Source organism: Thamnophis sirtalis, unplaced genomic scaffold, assembly GCF_051295495.1.
Source record: "Thamnophis sirtalis isolate CommonGarterSnake01/CBP01778 unplaced genomic scaffold, rThaSir2_p1.2 scaffold_2, whole genome shotgun sequence".
NCBI classification, from domain to species: Eukaryota; Metazoa; Chordata; class Lepidosauria; order Squamata; family Natricidae; genus Thamnophis; species Thamnophis sirtalis.
In genome coordinates, this window is record NW_028261382.1 from 69,449,849 (window position 1) to 69,468,976 (window position 19,128).

The 19,128-nt window shown below is 45.2% G+C and overlaps 2 protein-coding genes across 4 annotated transcripts in view; both read right to left on the reverse strand.

Moving 5' to 3' along the window:
• The window catches only part of LOC106548562 (solute carrier family 2, facilitated glucose transporter member 11), a 55,780-nt gene extending 39,454 nt beyond the window's left edge, over nt 1–16,326 (reverse strand). For 2 of the 3 annotated variants that reach the window (XM_087705957.1, XM_087705955.1), the window contains exons 1-3: nt 16,238–16,310; nt 7,384–7,497; nt 33–193 (exon numbers count right to left, since the gene is read on the reverse strand). In XM_087705957.1, the coding sequence (XP_087562083.1) occupies nt 33–193; nt 7,384–7,497; nt 16,238–16,264 (302 nt within the window). In that variant the 5' untranslated portion in view covers nt 16,265–16,310. Of the gene's footprint in view, nt 1–32; nt 194–7,383; nt 7,498–16,237 lie in introns of all 3 variants that reach the window. The other variant, XM_087705956.1, reaches the window with a different exon arrangement.
• On the reverse strand, nt 5,077–5,955 carry LOC148048911 (uncharacterized). Its single transcript, XM_087705933.1, is given in 2 exon segments — nt 5,077–5,497; nt 5,499–5,955. Coding segments are annotated over 2 exon segments (813 nt in total). The 5' UTR covers nt 5,891–5,955.
• Nucleotides 16,327–19,128: the final 2,802 nt, after the last annotated feature.

Genomic DNA, 19,128 nt, shown 5'->3' on the forward strand with positions numbered 1-19,128 from the left:
AAAGAAAACTTCATCTTGAGGAAAAGCCATACTTTCCATATCTCACAGCCAGGGATCCACTCCATAAACAGCCCAGAAGACCCCCCAGGCAGTAGATGGAGATGATGAAGGACCACAGCACAGCCAGCCTGTCTGGCGGGAGAGACACACCATGTCGCTGCAGCCATGTCTCATTGATGAAACTCTTGATATCCTATGAAAAGCAAGAGTGTGTACAACTACCAGTCTGATTGCAAATCTTGGAGCATAACACAATCTGAATCAGTTTTTTACATTATATGAATTGAACTAGACTTCAAGGTCCCTTCCAACTCTGTTATTCTGTATTCTACACGACAAGTGCCTTCGACCAAATTGTCCCTGAGCATACTATACATGTCTATACACCAACACACAAAGTATGAGGAATAACCAGTGTGAACTAAAAATTCAACTAAATGAGAGCAGATATGATATTGTTGCCATTAAGGTGGTATGAAACCCATGAATTGAATATGCAGCTAGAGGGATTTAAATTATTTAAAAGAAATTGACCAAGTAAAAAAGGAGGTAGAGTTGCACTATACCCGTGATGGCGAACCTATAGCATGTGTGCCACAGGTGGCATGCGGAGCAATTTCTGGGGGCATGCAAGGCATTGTCTTGTCAGCTTGCTGCGCACTGGCCAGCTAATTTTGGCCATGATTTTCGGCCATTTTTCCACCCTCCGGAGATTTCGGGGAAGCCTCCTGAAGCCTCTGGAAGGTGAAAAACCACCTAACATGCAAACCAGAAGTTCAGAAATTGACTTCTGGTTTGAGTGTTGGGCCATTTTTCGCCCTCTGGAGGCTTCAGATGGCTTCCCTGAAGCCTACAGAGGGCGAAAAATGGCCCAATGGGCAAACCTGAAGTCTGTTCCCAAACTTCCAGTTTGCATGTTGGGCCATTCTTCAACCTCCGGAGGCCTCAGGAGGCTTCCTTGAAGTCTCCAGAGGGTGAAAAACAGCCCAATGTGCAAACCAGAAGTTGGAAAATGGGCCGTTTCTGACTTTCTGGAGCAGGGGGGGGGGGTCATGTGTGCATGTGTGTGGGGGGAGGTCACATAGAATTATGGTTGTGGGCACACATGTGAATGACACACACACACCCCATTCCCCACGCTTTTGGCACATGATGGCAAAAATGTTAGCCATCATTGTACTATACATTATATTAGAAATAACTACATCTCTTATAACAACTCATAACTACAGAAATGGAGCAGAACAATGATGTAAACCATCTTGAATGTATTTGGGCTATTTGGGAAAAAAGGGGGGGGGACATGACACTACCATTGGCCACCCAAACTGTATACTATAGACCACCCAACCAAACAGAGGAAAGAGATTCACTTTTTGTTAGTCAGTTAACTAAGGTATGTAGGAAACACATCACAATAGTATTCACGGACTTTAACTATCCTGACATCAACTGGGAGACAAACTCTGCAACAAGTGGAAGAGCAAACAGATTCCTGACAAACCTAACAGACAACTTTGTCTTCCAAAAAGTAGAGAAGAGATCTAAGGGGTCAGCCATATTGGACTAATTCTCACTAACAGAGATGAAATGATAAAAAGTGTTGAAGTTACAGGAACCTTGAAGGGTAGGGGAAATTCAATTCTTTATTGTAACAGAACAAGTATGTACAATCCAGTGAAGGTTCAGTCTGACAGCAGCCCTTTTATAGGGAGCTGTCAGACTCTTTGACCAATGAGATTGAATCTCTGTTCCCGCCGGAACAGAGGACCTTGGTAGAAATCATTATAACAGTTGCTAATATCTAACGCCCCTCCGCTCTTAGATGGAATCAACTTTGTGACATAGTCACGCAGATAGGCGGGCTTTTTGGTAGCTCTGCCACACCTGCACAATTCAGTCGGAGGATGTTCTTCGGACAGGTCGGATGGACCTGTTGGCTCTGCAGCTTCGCCTGGTGGAAGCTCCTGGAAACTTCACAGGCTGGAGCTGGAGCTTCTAGAGCCGGTTCGCTCGGAGCTCGCTGCAGACCTGCAACACAAGTAGATGAGTATCCTGGTGTTTTCGGGTTTGAGTAGGCTGTGGAAGGAGTGACTTTGTGCTCCTTTTGAGTAGGACTTTGGCTAACTCATGCAGCAGTTACCTCTGGCTGCCTAAAAGTGGAATTGGAGAGGAGGCCATGGAGTTGGTCAATGTGCCTTCTCCAATTCCGACCGCCCTCAAGCTCTACAAGATAAGAATGAGGCCCGGTGATGCCTATCAACTGTGGCAGGAATCCACAGAGTTCCCGTGGGCGTAAACTGAATCCCCTATGCTAAAATTCCAAATTTTGCCTGTTCAATCTGGGGGTGATGCGGCAGAATAGTTTGGGTGTAGCCGGTCTAAGTGGGACCTTAGCCGGCGACCCATGAGAAGCTCAGAAGGGCTTCTCCCCATGGTAGCACTTGGCATGATGTGTTGAATTAGAAGATAATGATCAACCCATTTGCCAATCTCCCGGGCCCATCCTGGATAGGGCCTCTTTTGTAGATCTCACCATTCTCTCTACCTGATCATTGGAGGCCAGATGGAATGGTGCGACCAGGGCATGTCTGATTCCCTGCGCTGCTAAGTAGGTCTTGAATTGCATGGCCATGAATTGGGGCTCGTTGTCAGAGATCAGGACATCTGTCAGGCCGTGTGTGGAGAAAAGTCTCCATAGTACCTTGATGACCGCCTCTGCCGTAGTGGAGGTCATGAGGACTACCTCTAGCCATTTCCAGTAGGCGTCCACAACTACTAAGAATGTCTGGCCATGAACTGGGCCAGCAAAGTCTATGTGCACCCTAGACCATGGTGCTTGAGGTCGCTCCCACTCCTTAGCGGTTGCCTCTGGGAGACCTGGTCTGGACTCCTGGCACGGTGTGCAGGTAGCCACCCATTCTTCAATCTCCCTGTCCATGTTAGGCCACCACACATAACTCCTAGCATCCTGACAATTCCAGGATGCCCTACATGTAAAGCCTCTAATACTGCAATGCACAGTTTGGGTGGAACAACGACCCGGTTCTCCCACAGCAAACAGTCATTAATAACAGACAATTCATGTTTTTTACAATAATACATTTTGAAATCAGACCCAACAGGCCCCTTGGGCCACCCCCTCTACACCCAATTGAAAACATGATTGATCGTGGAATCTCTTGCAAAGTGGTGGGCAACGTCATTAGACCAGACAGGACCAGTCTCTAAGCAGTCAATAAGAAGGACTGGCATCTCAGGGGTAGGGTCTGTAAGTAGTTCTGACAGAGGGCAGCTACTCAAAGTGTAGGCATGCCCCAAGGTTGAGCCAGATCGATGGACAAGGAGATAGATGTAGGCCATGAGGAAAATAGTCCATCTAGTCATTTGCGGCGATAATGACACAGTAGGTCGGTCCTCAACCAACAAGCCCAGTAGCGGTTTGTAGTCCATGATGAGTTCAAAATCACGGCCGTAAAGGTACTCATGGAACCTTTTTACACCGGCCACTGCAGCCAATGCCTCATGGCCAACTGGCTGTAGTTCCGCTCAGCAGCGGACAAGGTCCTTGAGTAATAAGCTATGGGTGCCTCGGATCCATTGAGCATGCAGTGGCTGAGGACGGCTCTGACGCCAAACAGGGAAGCGTCACAAGTTAAAACAAGTGGCAGGGTCTGGCTGTACTGAACCAGGAACATGTCTGCTGACAATAGTCTCTTTACTGCAGCAAATATGGTGGCTTCGGCTCTGCCCCAGGACCACTTTGTGTTCTTTGCCAGTAGACAATGTAAGGGCTCAGCAACAGCGGCTTTCTGTCTAAGAAAGATGCTGCAGAAATTAAGGAGCCCGAGGAATGCCTGCAGCTCGGTCTGATTGCGAGGTGTAGGGGTGTCCTGGATTGCTTTAATTTTTTTAGTGGTCGGGTGAGTCCAAGAGTCGACGATGAGGTACCCTAAGAATTCAACCCTTGGCACGTTAAGTTGGCATTTTTCGTTTTTGAGACGGAGGCCTTTGTCTCTAATTCTCGTCAAAATAGTTCTTAAACGTTTGAAAAGTTGCGCCTCATTTGCAGCCGATACCAAGATGTTGTCAAAATAGGGGACGACTCCTGGAATCCCCTGCAAAAGCCGTTCCATGATACTTTGGAACAGTCCAGGGTTGATACTAACTCCAAATTGCAAGCAGTTACATTTGAATGAACCCTTGTGCATCACAATGGTTTGGGCCTCTGCTGTAGCGCCATCTACAGGCAATTGTTGGTATGCCTGTGCCATATCTAATTTAGCGAATACTTTGCCGGGGCCTAAGGAATGTAATAAATACTGTACAATGGGTGCTTACAATGTTGTAACGCTTTATTGGTTGTGCGCTTGTAGTCTGCGCAGATGCGGACAGACCCGTCAGATTTGACAGGTGTCACTATAGGGGTCTCCCAGTGTGCGTGATCAACCAGCTCTAGGATTCCCTGGCCTATGAGCGTGTCAATTTCCAGATCAATTTTAGGGTGGAGAGCAAAAGGTACTCTCCTGGGTTTTAGACTGATGGGGGTATGTTGGGGTCCAAATTAAAAGAGATTGGGGTCCCCACATACTTACCTAGACTGGTGCCGAAGACATCCTAGAACTCCTTAAAGAATTCTTCAGCGCTCTCGTCTTTCAAGGCATTGATACTGGTCACTTCTAGGCCCAGGGCTTTGAACCAGTCAAGCCCCAGGAGGCTCTGCAGGTCACAGCTGACCACTGACACTGGAAGCTGGCTGCTGAAGTTTTTGAATTGCACCCAGAAGGTGCCCTGGCCCATGATGGAGACTCGGTTCCCCTGGTAATCGCGAAGGTGGATGTCAGGGGCGCATAGATGCTGCTTCTTCAGGCTAGGGATAGCCTGCTTGAGTGTAGTCAGTGATGACCCTGTGTCAATCTCCATCACGCATGGAGAGCCCTCAATGAGGACTGTGACCTTCAGCTTTTTTGGCCGCCTTGTGTAGATTGAGGTGTGGTAGGTGACTCTGGTGTCGCCCTCTGAGTGCCTTGGTGGTGGCTGCCATGCCCCTTGGTTGGGCCTCTGCTGGTGGTTAGGTCAGCTTTTGGGCTTCCAGGTCATTGTGGGATGCTCGCTTCTGCAAACCTTGGCGATGTGCCCCTTTCTCTCACAATGCTGGCATATGGCATCACGGAAATGGCAAAATGATCTGGCATGGTCTCCTCCACAGCTTGCGCAAGGCAGGAAATGCTGTTCGAATTTGCGTGCTGGCTTGGTGCAGCTACTACGCATGCAGAAGCTGTCATCTTCACTTTCTGAGCCCTCGGCCTCTGTATCCTCATGATGTACATGTGCACTCTTTCGTGCATCTTGTGGAGAGTTTTGGCGCTGCAAAGTTTCTGTAGACTTAATGGCAGATTCGGATGCCCAGGCCTCGTCCAAAGCAATTTGTAGAGTGAGATTAGATTTGGCAAGTAATCTCCTCTGTAAATTAATGTCCCACACACCGCATATGATTGTCTACTATGAATTTGTCTAGGTCTCTGAACTCGCAGTACTCTGCAGCCTTTCTTAATGCCACAACGTACTTGTTGATCGATTCACCTTCCTTCTGATTGTGAATATTAAATTCGTGCCGGCGGACGTGCTTAGACGGCTTGGGAGCGTAATGTGTCCTCAGCATCTGTTGGAGCACTGACCAAGCGACTAATTGGAGTGGCGTTGGCTCAGATAGATCTTTGGATGTTTCAAACACTTCCCGTCCACAGTAACCCAGGAACATGTTCTTCTTGCAGCCTTCAGAAAGGCCCATGAGGTTGTTGGCTTCGAGGAAGCAGTCGAACCTCAGCATATGTGATTCCCAGTGCTCGCCGACTGGGTGGTATAGAGTCAGTGGGGTGTACATGGCCATTTTGTGTTCTGAGGGCGTTTTGAGTTTGCCACTCAAAAATGGTTGCTCGAAGCCGCACTGAGTTCTGGGCTGGATTTACTTGATGGATTGCTACGCTCTTTTTGGTTCACCTAGTTGCCTTCCAATCCCACCTTTGTTGCCAGTGTTAGATCAGGTAATGGAAAGGCACACTCAGGCTTAGGCAACAACAGCTCTTTATTGTAACAGAACAAGTATGTACAATCCAGTGAAGGATCAGTCTGACAGCAGCCCTTTTATAGGGAGCTGTCAGACTCTTTGACCAATGAGATTGAATCTCTGTTCCCACCGGAACAGAGGTCCTTGGTGGAAACCATTATAACAGTTGCTACTATCTAACAAAGTGGAAAAAGTGCACACATAACTAGGGTAAAATATCATCTCCATAAAGAGAATTCCAAACTCCATCAACACTTGCTTTATTATATTTCCTGGCTATAAGAGTCACAAATATATTGTTGTCACTACAGGTAGTCCTCGACTTAAAACAACAATTTGGATCAGAATTTTGGTTGCTAAGCAATTAGTATATAAACCAATTAGCAATTAGCAATAAAGTATAACTGCATTCCTTAATGACAGCAGTCTCTGCAGTCTCAGCAGCCATTGTTATCTCCTTTCCACAGCAACTTCCTGCTGGCTTTCTACCATGAAAGTCTGTGGGGAATCTGTCAGGAAGCTGAAACTCCCAGCTTCCTGTCAGATTCCCCACAGGCACCTGCCACAGTTAGGCAAGTGCCTGCCACAGTGGGTGCAGTAGAGACAGATAGGGAGGATTGGGGAACCCTAACATTTGCTGACTGAATGGTTGTAGGTAAAGGACTACCTGTAGATTACCTGTAGGGAAGAAATATGGCTGCCTCATCTCAGAACCTATTGTTCTGTTACCAAATACATTTGTCGTGGGTTTTGTGTCACCAATCCTTCAGTATCTCTGACTCATTGAATGCCCATGAAGAGAGAAGATTCTAGCAACAATTCAATCCCATTGGCCCACAAGAAGGCATCCTGTCACCAGTTGCTAGGACTCATCAGAGTGGTGACTGGCCAGCTGTTATTCTATGGGGTTCAAACTTTCTACCACACAGGAGGATATTAATTGTATAAAAAACAAAGAAGTTTCTACCCTCTGCCCCAGGTAGAAGTCATGTGAAAGCATGCATGGAAGCATGATGTGATGTCACCTCTAGGCCTCCCTGATCTGATGACTGATGGGTGGCATATATTGTGCTGACATGAGAAGTGATCTTTGGCCCAGCAGAGGCAACAGTTGAATGACTCCGGCAGCAGGGTGCAGCTGGAGAAGGACACCAAGAAGAAAGAAGAGTGGCTAGAAAGCTGTCTACGCCAGGATTTGTGTATTCAGCTGCCTAAATTGAACACCTTGTCTCCTAATGGAGCCCTTTCTAACTCCCTTGAGGCCATATTGTGCTTTGGGATTGCAGATACTGAATTGCAAAAGCTTCGTCACTTACCTGGGATGGATAGGTGATCACAGAGACCTGGAAGCCAATAAGGAGGGTACCACTCATTCCTAATACAATCACCATTTGGAACAGCTGCCGGTACTGCATCTGAAAGACAACATCCTGGTCTAGGTCATCTAGAAGTCCCCTTTCATAATCCATTATTGAAGCAACAGAGAAGGAAGCTCCACAGGTGTACAGTGGGTACAGCAGAGGATCTAGTGAAAGCAAGAGACCCAGGGACAAGTCTTCAGATCAACAGCCTCATCTACCAAGAGAAGGCAATCAGGATGTCCTCCAGCTAAAATATTTTTCCACAGCTTAGGCAGAGCCATTTGCAGAGAACACAAGCATTGCCTATATGCTATGTCCTGGCTAGAAGAAGCCATACTTACCACTCTCTGCACCTCCTTCCTGTCTGAAACAGTAATGCTTCCAAACCAGACAGTAATGCAATCTGACAGGATGCTCTTGATCATCCCTCTATAGAAAGTAGTAAGGACAGGGGACTGAAGGGGCCAGGGTGGGGGTTTAGAGATTAGCTGGGTTGTTGTAGTCAAAATAAAATTGGAGCCTAAGGTCATCTAACAACTGGGCTGTATGCTGATTGGACCATGTGACTGAGATTCTGGGGGAAGTGATAACGTTTTACTTTTAATTGGGGGAAAAACCGGTGCCAACTTAGTACCAGTTTTCCACCAGGAATATGCCAATTTGATATATCCTAATAAAATGTTCTTTGAAGAACTTGCTTGCCTTGGAGCTCTTATTGAACTGGGATGTATTACTTGGAACCCTGACACCTGCCTCATCCAAGAAGGAAATGGACCCCTGGCTGGTCACATTCTGCACTTGGAAGAAGAAGGGAACAGCTGTGTTAGATCTTGGGTGAAGAATGGAGCCGAAGCCAGCAGATGTAATAAGTTATGTTTATTAACTCTATAACAGCAACATACTAGCAAAAGGCAAAGGCAAAGGCTGGCAGCGCTCTTTAAAGAGGGCTGTCAGCCATTAGCCAATAGATTCAAAGTATTTTCCCATGCCCAGAACAGACCAGAGTGAAACCTTCCAACCACGCATGCACATACACAATACCCCTCCCCACCTAGCAGAAGCTGTCAGTCTGCAGTTCTTATGCTACAGGCATAGTCTTCCATGTATGGAGGTTGGCGGCAGTTGTGCATCGACTTGGGGTTTCTCTCATTCTTAAAGAGTTGGCGGGAACAGTAGGTGCTTGGGTGACCTCAGGGTCACCTCGAGCCTTTTTGAGTAGGCATCAACTACTATGAGGAAGGTCTACCCATGGAATGGTCCCACAAAATAGAGATGGACCCTGGTGTAGGGTTTTTACAGTGAATCATTTGAATGGTCCTTGGAACTGAGGTTACACGTGTAAGCAAAAACTGCAGCAATCTGCAGAAAATATTTGCCTGTCAGCTATTCTTTGCTTGCAGTGTTCCCAGGCATCAAGGGCATGGGATGATACAAAGTATAACCTGCAACATTTCATTCACTCATTTGATAACACTTGATTCATTCGGTGTGTGAGAACATGCACGTTCTCACGGACACTAATGATGTAAGGACTAACCAATTATTGTGCCTTGGAGACTTGTTAGCCAATAATGATATAACACGTAAAGTAGGTAGAGCTCAAAGAAGCTGAAAACACTATAAGAATGATGTTTCATGATTAATAATTTTGCTGTTGAGTCTCATGTTAATTCTGGATGCTAATAAACTTTGGTTGATTCAGCTATCCGTGAGCGGATTACATTCTTTTCATCTTCAGCCTCGGGACTCTAAATGCTACACCCTGGACCACAGTGTCTTGGGTGTTTCCCATTCCGATGTTGGTGCTGCTGGGGGTGCTGGCCTTGACTCTTGGCACAACGCAACCCATTCGGCAATAGCATTGTCCATGTTGGGCCACCATACATAGCTGCGGGCCAGCGCCTTCATTTTCATGATTCTGGTATGGCCATCATGCAATGATTCCAGGATGGATTGCCTTAGTTTAATGGAAATCACTATGCAGTTTCCCCAGAGTAAGCAGCCCTGCTAGATGGCTGTCAGGTTTCCAAAAGATGCCTTAATTAATTCATGATCCTCGAGTCAAGTTTCCAAAAAAAATCCAGTCATTTATTAGGAACACCATTTTGGCAATACCCCATTGCAGTCAGATTTGACCTCACTTAAGTTACGGCTGAACTTTGTCCCTGTTTCTCCCCTCCCCTCAGTGTGTGTCACAAAACACATTCTCCAATGAGGTGTATGCCTCACAAGCCTGCTGTAGTAATCAGAGATCCAACTCTAGCTGAAGGTATGTGTGGAATATGATCTTCCCTTTCTTCACAATGGCAACTCGATAACAGACATGCAAATGCTTTATGAGTTGGCAATGGACAATTCATGTTGCCTGGTATAAAACGGCTTGAATTCTGTGCTCATTGGTTCCTTGGACCATCCCCTCCACACCTGTTTGAGTGTCCTGTCCTTGTTTGAATGGTGGGCGACCTCAGCTGCTGTAATGGGGCTGGATGACAAGGTCTCAATCACCAGCACTGCTGATGTGCGGGCTGGGTCTTCTACAGCGATGGGGAGTGGGCATCGGCTGAGAGCATCGGCATGGCTCAGCGACTTGCTGGGTCGGTGTGTGAACTGGTAGCCATAGGACATCAGAAACACAGTCCATTGCATCATCCAAGGAGATAGAACTGGGTGGTGTTTGATGGTCCACGGCAATTAGTCCTAATAGCGGCTTGTGGTCAGTCACCAATTCAATTGGTCATCTATGTATGTATTTATGGAACCTCTTGACCACGGCGACTGTAGTCAATGCTTCTTTGTATAGTTGGCTTTAATTCCGCTCTGCTGATGGTAGAGTTCTTGAGAAAAACACTATTGTTGTCTCCCATCCATCCGGAAAACGATGGCTGAGAACTGTTCCAACCCCGAACAGCGATGCATCGCATGTTAAAACTAGTGGCAAGTTCTCGTATTGAGGACACTGTCGAAGGAAATTAGTTTTTTTACTCTGTTGAATACTGCTGCTTGTGCCCCCATGACCACACTGCCTTCTGATCCAACAGTCGGTGAAGCTGTTCTGCGATGGATGCTTTATGCTGCAAAAATAAGCTGTAAAAAGTTAAGGAGGCCCAAGAATGCTTGGAGCTCCATCTTGTTCCTAGGGGTTGGCGCTTCATGAATTGCCTGTATTTTCTCTTTTGGGGGGTGTAATCCGGATGCATCAATTAAGTATCTGAGGAGATTGATCTGTGCAACTGCTATTTTGCACTTCTCCTTCTTTACTTTAAGTCCAACTTTCTGAAATCTCTTTTTAAAAAGTTTTAGTACAAATAAAACAATATTCTTCATCTTTAACACAATTAAGAATCTTATAGACTTTTAGTAGTAATACACATATTCTGTTGAATTATAATCTTTCCTTAATTATTCCATATATTGGTATATGTCAATCTCCATATTCTCCATATTTTATGCCAATCTCCATATTCTTGATATCACTCCTTTTACTACAGATAGAATACCAATAATCACATTTGTTATGTTTAACAGACATATAATTCTAAAAGTAATACACAGATTTACATTGAATTGTAATCTTCCATTGTTCCCCTTTCTTATTTTTAGTTATGCCACTGCTATATTTAAAAAATATCCCCTTTTGGACTTCCGGTTGTACTTCTGGTGCCTTCAGAAGCAAGGACCATGACTGACACCCGCAGTCCCATTCTGAGCTCTCTCTGTTGGAGGGCTCAAATAGAAACATAGCCACTCTGGAGGAGTGGTGAAGTAAAGGGGGACTGCCCTGCAGGTTGAGGAGAGTCACATCTCTCCTCCCTGACTCAGAAAGGCCCCTCATCTAAAGATAAAGAGCAGGGGCAACCAAAAATAATCGCCATGAAGCCAAAGACAGCCTGAATACCCAAGACTGTGCTGGTGCATAGAAAGTGAATGGAGTGTGATCTGAGTGAGAAAATATTTTTTGTTGGAAATTGACCCCAAAAACAAATAAAACAATATTCATCTTAGTTATATTTGACAAGTTATATAATTCTAATAATAATAATAATAATAATAATAATAATAATAATAACAACAACAACAATTGCATATTTTGTTAAATTATCATCTTTCATTATTATCTTGTTCAATTTTTATGCCAATCATTCTATATATCATTCTTTTTACTACACATAAAATGTTGATAATCATTTGTTATATTTTAACAAATTTACATAGTTATACTAATAATACACATATTTATATTGTTATAATCTCCAAACTTTTGCTTATTCAATATTTTGTTATTTTTATAGCCATCACCCTTTTATTCAGACATATTCAAAATTTTCATCATTAAAAGCCTAGATTCCCTTATTATTAATTCATCTGAAAAATATTACAATCCTCCTTTCTCTAATTTCCAGCCCTATTTTAACTGATCTCACTGTTACTTTTAAGAAATATTCCCCTTGTTTATCCTTCATCTCTCATCCGATTTAAAGCTTTAATTTTCCACTTCTTAGCTTGTCTCTCATATTCCTCTCTTGGATCTTCTCTGTCTGCTTGCACTGCTCGGCCAATCCTCTTAAATAGTTCTCCTTCTCTCCCATTGTCTAAGATGAAGCAGATTATCTAGATCCCTTTCAGTCGGGTTTCAGGCCTGGTTACTCCACCGAAACTGCTTTGGTCACGCTGACCGATGATCTCTGGCGGGCCAGGGATAGAGGACATTCCTCTATCCTGGTGCTTCTTGACCTCTCAGCGGCCTTCGATACGATCAACCATGGTATCCTTCTGCAACGATTGGAAGAGGTGGGAGTGGGAGGCACTGTTCTATGGTGGTTCTCCTCTTACCTCTCGGATAGGTCACAGTCGGTGTTGGTTGGAGGACAGAGGTCGACCCCTAGGCCCCTAAAGTATGGGGTGCCTCAGGGCTCGGTCCTGTCCCCCCTCCTATTTAACATCTACATGAAGCCGCTGGGTGAGATCATTCGCCAGCACGGGATCAAATACCACCAATATGCAGACGATACCCAGTTGTATCTGTCTGCCCCGTGCCAACTCAGCGAAGCGGTAGAAGTGATGTGTCAGTGCCTGGAGGCTGTCAGGGTCTGGATGGGAGTAAACAAGTTGGCACTCAATCCAGACAAGACCGAGTGGCTATTGATGTTGCCCCCCAAGGACGGACCAGATATTCCATCTCTCAGCCTGGGGGGTGAAATGCTTCACCCCTCAGAGAGGGTCCGCAACTTGGGTGTCCTCCTGGATTTGCAGCTGACATTAGAATACCACCTGTCGGCTGTGACCAGGGGGGCTTTTGCCCAGGTTCGCCTGGTGCACCAGTTGCGGCCCTACCTGGACCGGGAGGCACTTCAAATGGTCACTCATGCTCTCATCACCTCTAGGCTTGATTACTGCAATGCGCTTTACATGGGGCTGCCCCTGAAGAGTGTTCGGAGACTACAATTGGTCCAGAATGCGGCTGCGCGAGCGATACTGGGTGTACCTAGATACACCCATGTTACACCTATCCTCCGCGAGCTGCACTGGCTTCCCATCGGTCTCTAAACATGCTTCAAGGTGCTGGTTATTACCTTTAAAGCCCTACATGGCTTGGGACCTGGATATCTGCAGGACCGCCTCCTGCCACATACCTCCCAACGACCCATAAGATCTCACAGGCTGGGCCTCCTTCGGGTACCGTTGACTGGGCAATGCCGGTTGGCGACTACTCGGGGGAGGGCTTTCTCTGTAGCTGCTCCAGCCCTATGGAACGATCTACCTGCAGAGATCCGGACCCTTCCCACTCTCTCGGCCTTCCGGAAAGCCACTAAAACCTGGCTGTTCTGGCAGGCCTGGGGCTGTTGACCCCAAAATACGGTCCAGCCCCATTTAGAATGGAGTGTATGGTGTATTGTTTTTAAATCTATCTTTTCTTTTTCCCTGTATTTTATTTTTGATTTTATTTCTGTATTGTAAGCCAGCCAGAGTCCTGCGGGATTGGGCACCATATAAATGTTATTAAATTCTAAATTCTAAGTTTCAAATTATCTACTCTTACCTCTATTTCTCTCCCAAATTCTTCTTTTATTCCAGTTTCTGTTTAACTTCTTTTAAAATACTCTTTCCCCTGGTTTATTTCATCAATCATTCTTCTTTTTCTCTCCTTTTTGTGTTGTCTTCTTGCTTTTTTTTGTTTGTTCTGTTTCTATATAGGCTGCAGGCTGGTAGCGCTCTTTATAGAAGGCTGTCAGCCATTAGTCAATAGATTCAAAGTATTCTCCCACACCCAGTACGGACTGGAGTGAAAACTTCCAACCATGCATGTGCATACACAACAGGCTACATTGGCTAGGCAACAAAGCACCAGAGGGAGCTTAGTGAGATGAATTCAGGTCCTTGGGCCAGATTAGTTATACTCCAGGACACAAAAAAATTTAAAGAGCCATGCTCAGGAATCACTGAGAACTCCTAGAGGCCTGGAAGGCCCCAGGCAGCAAATTCCCATCTTTTACAATGGGACACAGGAAACTACAAGCTTGTCAGCTAGAGCTTGCTGACATCATTGCCTGGGAAGATCCTGTAGAAGATAATCAAGGAATAGATCTGTGAACATTTAGAAACAAGCAAAGCTATTATTGGAAGCCAACATGTGTTCATCAAAACAGATCATGCCCAGACAAACTTTATTGCATTCTTTGATAAAGTGATTAAATTAGTGTAATGCTGAGGACATAGTTTACTTAGACTTCAGTAAGGCATTTAACAAAGAAGTACACAGTCTATTTCTTGGTAATATAGAACAATGTGGGATAGAGAGCATAATCACCAGATCACAGTCAATATGCAATACTCAATGGAACTACATCTACATAAAGAGAAAGGTGCAGCCGGCTACTTTAAGGTTCTGTCTTGGGCTTAGTACTCTTCAACATTTTCATAATTGATCAAGATGAGGGAATAGAATGAGAACTCATCAAATTTGCAGATAACACCAGGTTGGAGGGAATATCCAACAGTCAATAGAAGATAGGCTCAAGATCCAGAAGGACACTGGGCATGTCGGGGAAGGAATGAAATGCCAAAACTGGCTGCAGATTGTGAGACCCTGCTGCAATTCTCCAAGGCCATACAACACAGGTGCTTGAACGATTTGGACTGTTCCCATAACAAAAGAAGTGGATTTAATTGGACAACGCAATGAGGTATAGCCAAAGGGAAAAAGCAAGTTTAACTATATGGGATTATGTGTGGGAAAACCAGAGTTGCTTTCACTTCTTCTGGGCCAATGTAGTGTATTAATAAACTTTTACTTTGGGGAAGCACAATGTCCAGGAATTCTCTTTTTGGACTCTCTAGCTGGACAGTTGCAATTGCTGAAAACGCCAATGCAGTCCTAGGCTACATCAACAGAGAGATTGTTTCAAGATCACATGATGTGATACTACTGCTTTCTACTGCACTAGTGATACTTTACTTGGAATACTGCATCCAATTCTGGTCATCATAATACAAAAAAATGTTGAGAATGCAGAGAACAACAACAAAGATGATAAAGGATCTGGGGGCTAAACCATATGATGAACAATTGAGACAACTAGGTATATCTAGGCTAAGAAGGAGAAGACCTAGGTCTGATCTCATTAGCAGTCTTTCAGTATTTGAGTGGCCGTTACAGAGGAGAATGAGTCAACCTATTCTCCAAAGCATTTGATTGCAGGATAAAAAGTAATGGGCAGAAGATACAGAATTACTACAAAAAAAGAATACAAATAGTGAAATATGAAGCTAGAAACCAGTCCAGGTAGGTCAGAGAATGAAATATTTTTTTACTGAACTATATAGGATTCAGTGTCTCAATCATGGACACCCTGTTTCCCTGAAAATAAGCCCTCCCCCAAAATACTACAACACAGCAACAGCCATGAAGTGACCATGCTTGCTGCTTCCTGCACCTCAAATATAATAAGACCTCCCCAAAAATAAGGCCAAGTGTTTATTTCTTGGGTCAACAGAAAACAAGACCCTGTCTTATTTTCAGGGAAACACAGTAATACAATCTGTGCCAAATATGAACATCTTTAATACAGAATAACAGAGATCAACATTTTTATCAAGGAGTTGGATGAGGAGTTTATGGGAACACTTAGAAAGACTACAATTAATGTAAAGCTGCCACTTTAGACAAGAAAGTAAATTCAGAAGGTTGTAGACATTCTTGAATAGGATAAAGTTTTACAAAAAGAAAGACAGTCCTGTACCAGGGAAAGGAAAAAAGGCAGACATATATGATGTAGGAGTAGCATATGAGAAAAGCATCTGGGAGTTCTAATATATTCCAAATTGAAGGTAAAAATAGCTTTTTGCTAAAAATAACAGACTAATTTGGGAAACATTCAGAAAGACACAGAGTAGGGACCATAAGAAGCTAGAATTTCACTCCTAGTTGGATCCTAACTGGTCCCATGACAGTGAATTCAAAGGAAGGATATTGTAATGGTGATAGATCTGGAAACCAAGCCTTAAGAGGTTTGTGGCTCTTGGCTGTTTAACCTATAGAAAATTGTACAGAGATCTTCAAATGGCTGAAAGTTCATCGAATGGATGAGGGAGCAGATTTATTCCCTACCTCCACCCCAATGAATCAGGGAGGCATCTGCCTGAGCCATTTTTGAATAGCATCTTGTTTTTTAAAACTTAAAAAATATTTCAGCCCTGTTGCCTAAGAAACAATTCTTGCATATTTCCATCAAAGTTGAGAGTTCGGGTTAGCTTTCCAAGTGGGGACTGGGTGGGGACCTGAGGTTTAACCCGCAACAGGCAGTATACTCACAAACTCCAAGAGGAAACTGACTGTCATTTTCTGGAGGAGATTCTGTTGATCTCCAGCTGGCAGTTGTCAAGCTGACCAAGTTTCATTAATTGAACCTTGATATTTAGGAGAACTATGACCCAGAGTTCACTGATTTCTACTCTTGTTGGCTATTGGAGGATGGTATGCAATGTTAGATTAACAATTTCAAGAAGCAATCTGCTTGAGGTCACCATTTCCCTCACCCTTCCTTCCTCTTTAGCATGCTGCCAGAAACTGATCTGAAGCCAGGAGATGGATGAATTACTTCTCTGAACTTTAGTAATCCTTTGGCTGATCAGTAACAGGAAGCTGCTGATACAGCTGTCTAGGGAGAAATGTGAAAAGGGGCAGCTAACTGAGGAGAGTTTGAGGAGTAGGAATCCAACATCCAGATTATGCCCTTCTGCAGTATGAGGAAAATCTATGGAAGACTTGAAGATCAGGTAGTGATCATGGTTCCAACATTGGGATTGACTATTTACCTAGAAGCCATTAAATCCCATTAATGGGAAGGAGAAAAGGCTGGTTCAGAGTGATTGTGAGCAAATCCTAAGCCTCTGGTGTCAGGTCTGCCATCTAAATGCTTCATGCTGCATTGCTTCACTTTGCCCCCTGGAAGATACTGCAGAATGAAGTTGAATCAGTTAAAGTATTGGGTCCAGCAGAATTACTTCAGAGACAATTTTTAGGGTGGTTTTAAAGTTTCCAGGTTCTTATGGTCTGTCCGTACTTTGAAAAGGGTTCCACCCTCTAAGAAATGTCTCCACGTGTAGAGTGCCCAATGCACCACGTATAACTCTTTTTCCCATACTACCCACCTCTGCTCAGTGTCTGACAGTTTTTTTGGAGATATAAGCACAAGGTTGCAAGACCCCTTTTGAAGTAAAACAGCTCTGACTTCTATTTTGAATAAAACTGGAAACATTCCGAGGGACAATTGGAAAGTGTTTTGCCAGTTGCAACTTTCAATTGCTCCTTGGAATATTTCCATTGAGTACTCCCTTATCGCCTACAAAGAATAGTCTTAAACTCTGAGGGGGGGAGAGGGAGGGAGGGAGAGAGAGAGAAAGAGAGACAGAGACAGAAACACCAGGAGCCATAAAACCTGGGTAGGCATGGCTGAGGGGTAGTCCTGGGTAGTCATGTGACTGGGTGGAAGTGATGCTGGATTTACCATGCCCACCCGGGTTTTGTGGCCCCCTGTGTTTTCTTTTCTGTGAGAAAAGGGTCTAAATAGCAGTGACGTGTGGTGAGGTTTATGGCTGGTGAGGCAAGCAGGCAAAAGCCGCCCTGCCGCCCCAGCACTATGTCCAACATAGAGGCGAGACGACTCTATGTTGGACACAGCAGCAGGGCTTTTGGAAGCCCCAGTGCTGTGTCCGCCATAGAGGCGGAACACAGAGGAGGAGGAGGCCGGCAGACTCTTCCCAAGAGCCTGCCTCCCTTCCCTGCTCCCTCCCTTCCTTCCCTTCGACTCCAAAGCCATGGCCAGTGAGGGGATTCCAGCTTTGGCTGTGTTGTTGGGTTTTTTTTTTTTGCTCCAGGCTTGTCCGCGCACACTAGCAGGCTGAACAAAGCGGATGCCTTGAATTCCTTCCCAGCCCAGCTCAGGTTTGGCAGCACTTGGAAGCCCTGATCGGCCAGCAACAGGAGGAGGATGCAGCCCCTCGCTGCAGTGCCCCCAACCCACCCGGTGCCCACGCCAGCCCACAGCCCATGCCTTACCAGTCCTCCTTCCCCAGCGCCGCCGCCACCGCCACTGCTTTCCCTTTGGTGCGGCGTGCAGGAGCCCAGGGCGCCCCAGACTTTCTTTGCCTCCATAGATGCAGGATGCCTCTATGGCAGACACAATGCCGGGGCGTCCAAAAGCCCTGCCGCTGTGTCCAAAAGCCCTGCCGCTATGTCCAAAAGCCCTGCCACTATGTCCAAAAGCTCTGCTGCTATGTCCAAAAGCCCTGCCGCTATGTCCGACATAAAACAAGTGCCAGCCTGCACGCCAGCAGAGGCGGATAAAACACACACACACACAAATTACTTACAATAATATAATTATTTACAAATTACATTAATTTTGAATTCCTCCCCCTCCCTCTGACCCACATACCTTTTCCAGCTGTTTCACAGAGGATTTCAACTCTGCTCTTGTTTGCCATGATGAAAATGTAAAAATGTAAAAGGAAAAAGGCAAGAGTTGCTGAGGTGAGGCTGGGTTAGCTGCTGCCAGAGTTCCCCAATGGATGACTCTGCTTAACTGTTTAAAAAGCCTCTAAAAAACACCCAGTACAGGAGGAGGCGAGAGAACTAAGTGCCTCATCTACATAAGGAATTTTTCAGCTTTTAATCCTTGCTTAACTCTGCTCGAGTGGTCATAAAGATAGACTAAATGAGGCATGTGGTTCTCCTGCTTCCTCCTGTAGAGGGCACTTTTTAAGAGGCTTTTTTAAACAGTTAAGCACTAAGCAGAGTCATCCACTGTGACTCTGGCAGCAACTACTTCAGCCTTTTTCCTTTTAATTTTTTTTCTTTTCATGATGACAGTGGTGAGGCCCTGCCTCCCCTGCCTCTCCTGACTGTACGTCACTGATAAATAGCTCTTTGAGTATTTAAGATTGCAGACCCCTGCCTTAGATGCCACACTAACTTCCAACAAGGTGACTGGGCTGACCTCCTCCCCTTCACAGAGGTATCTTATAGCAATGCTGTTCACAGCAGCACCATTCAAGTTACAATAGCCAAGACTTTGTAGCCATTCCAGAACTACCACAGACCATTGTGGGTAACCTGAGAGACAGCCTTGAGAAAGAGATGCCTGGAATGTCCTTCTGTTTGTGGCTGCAGTGCTGGTCCATCAGTTTCCAATCCCCCTTGCC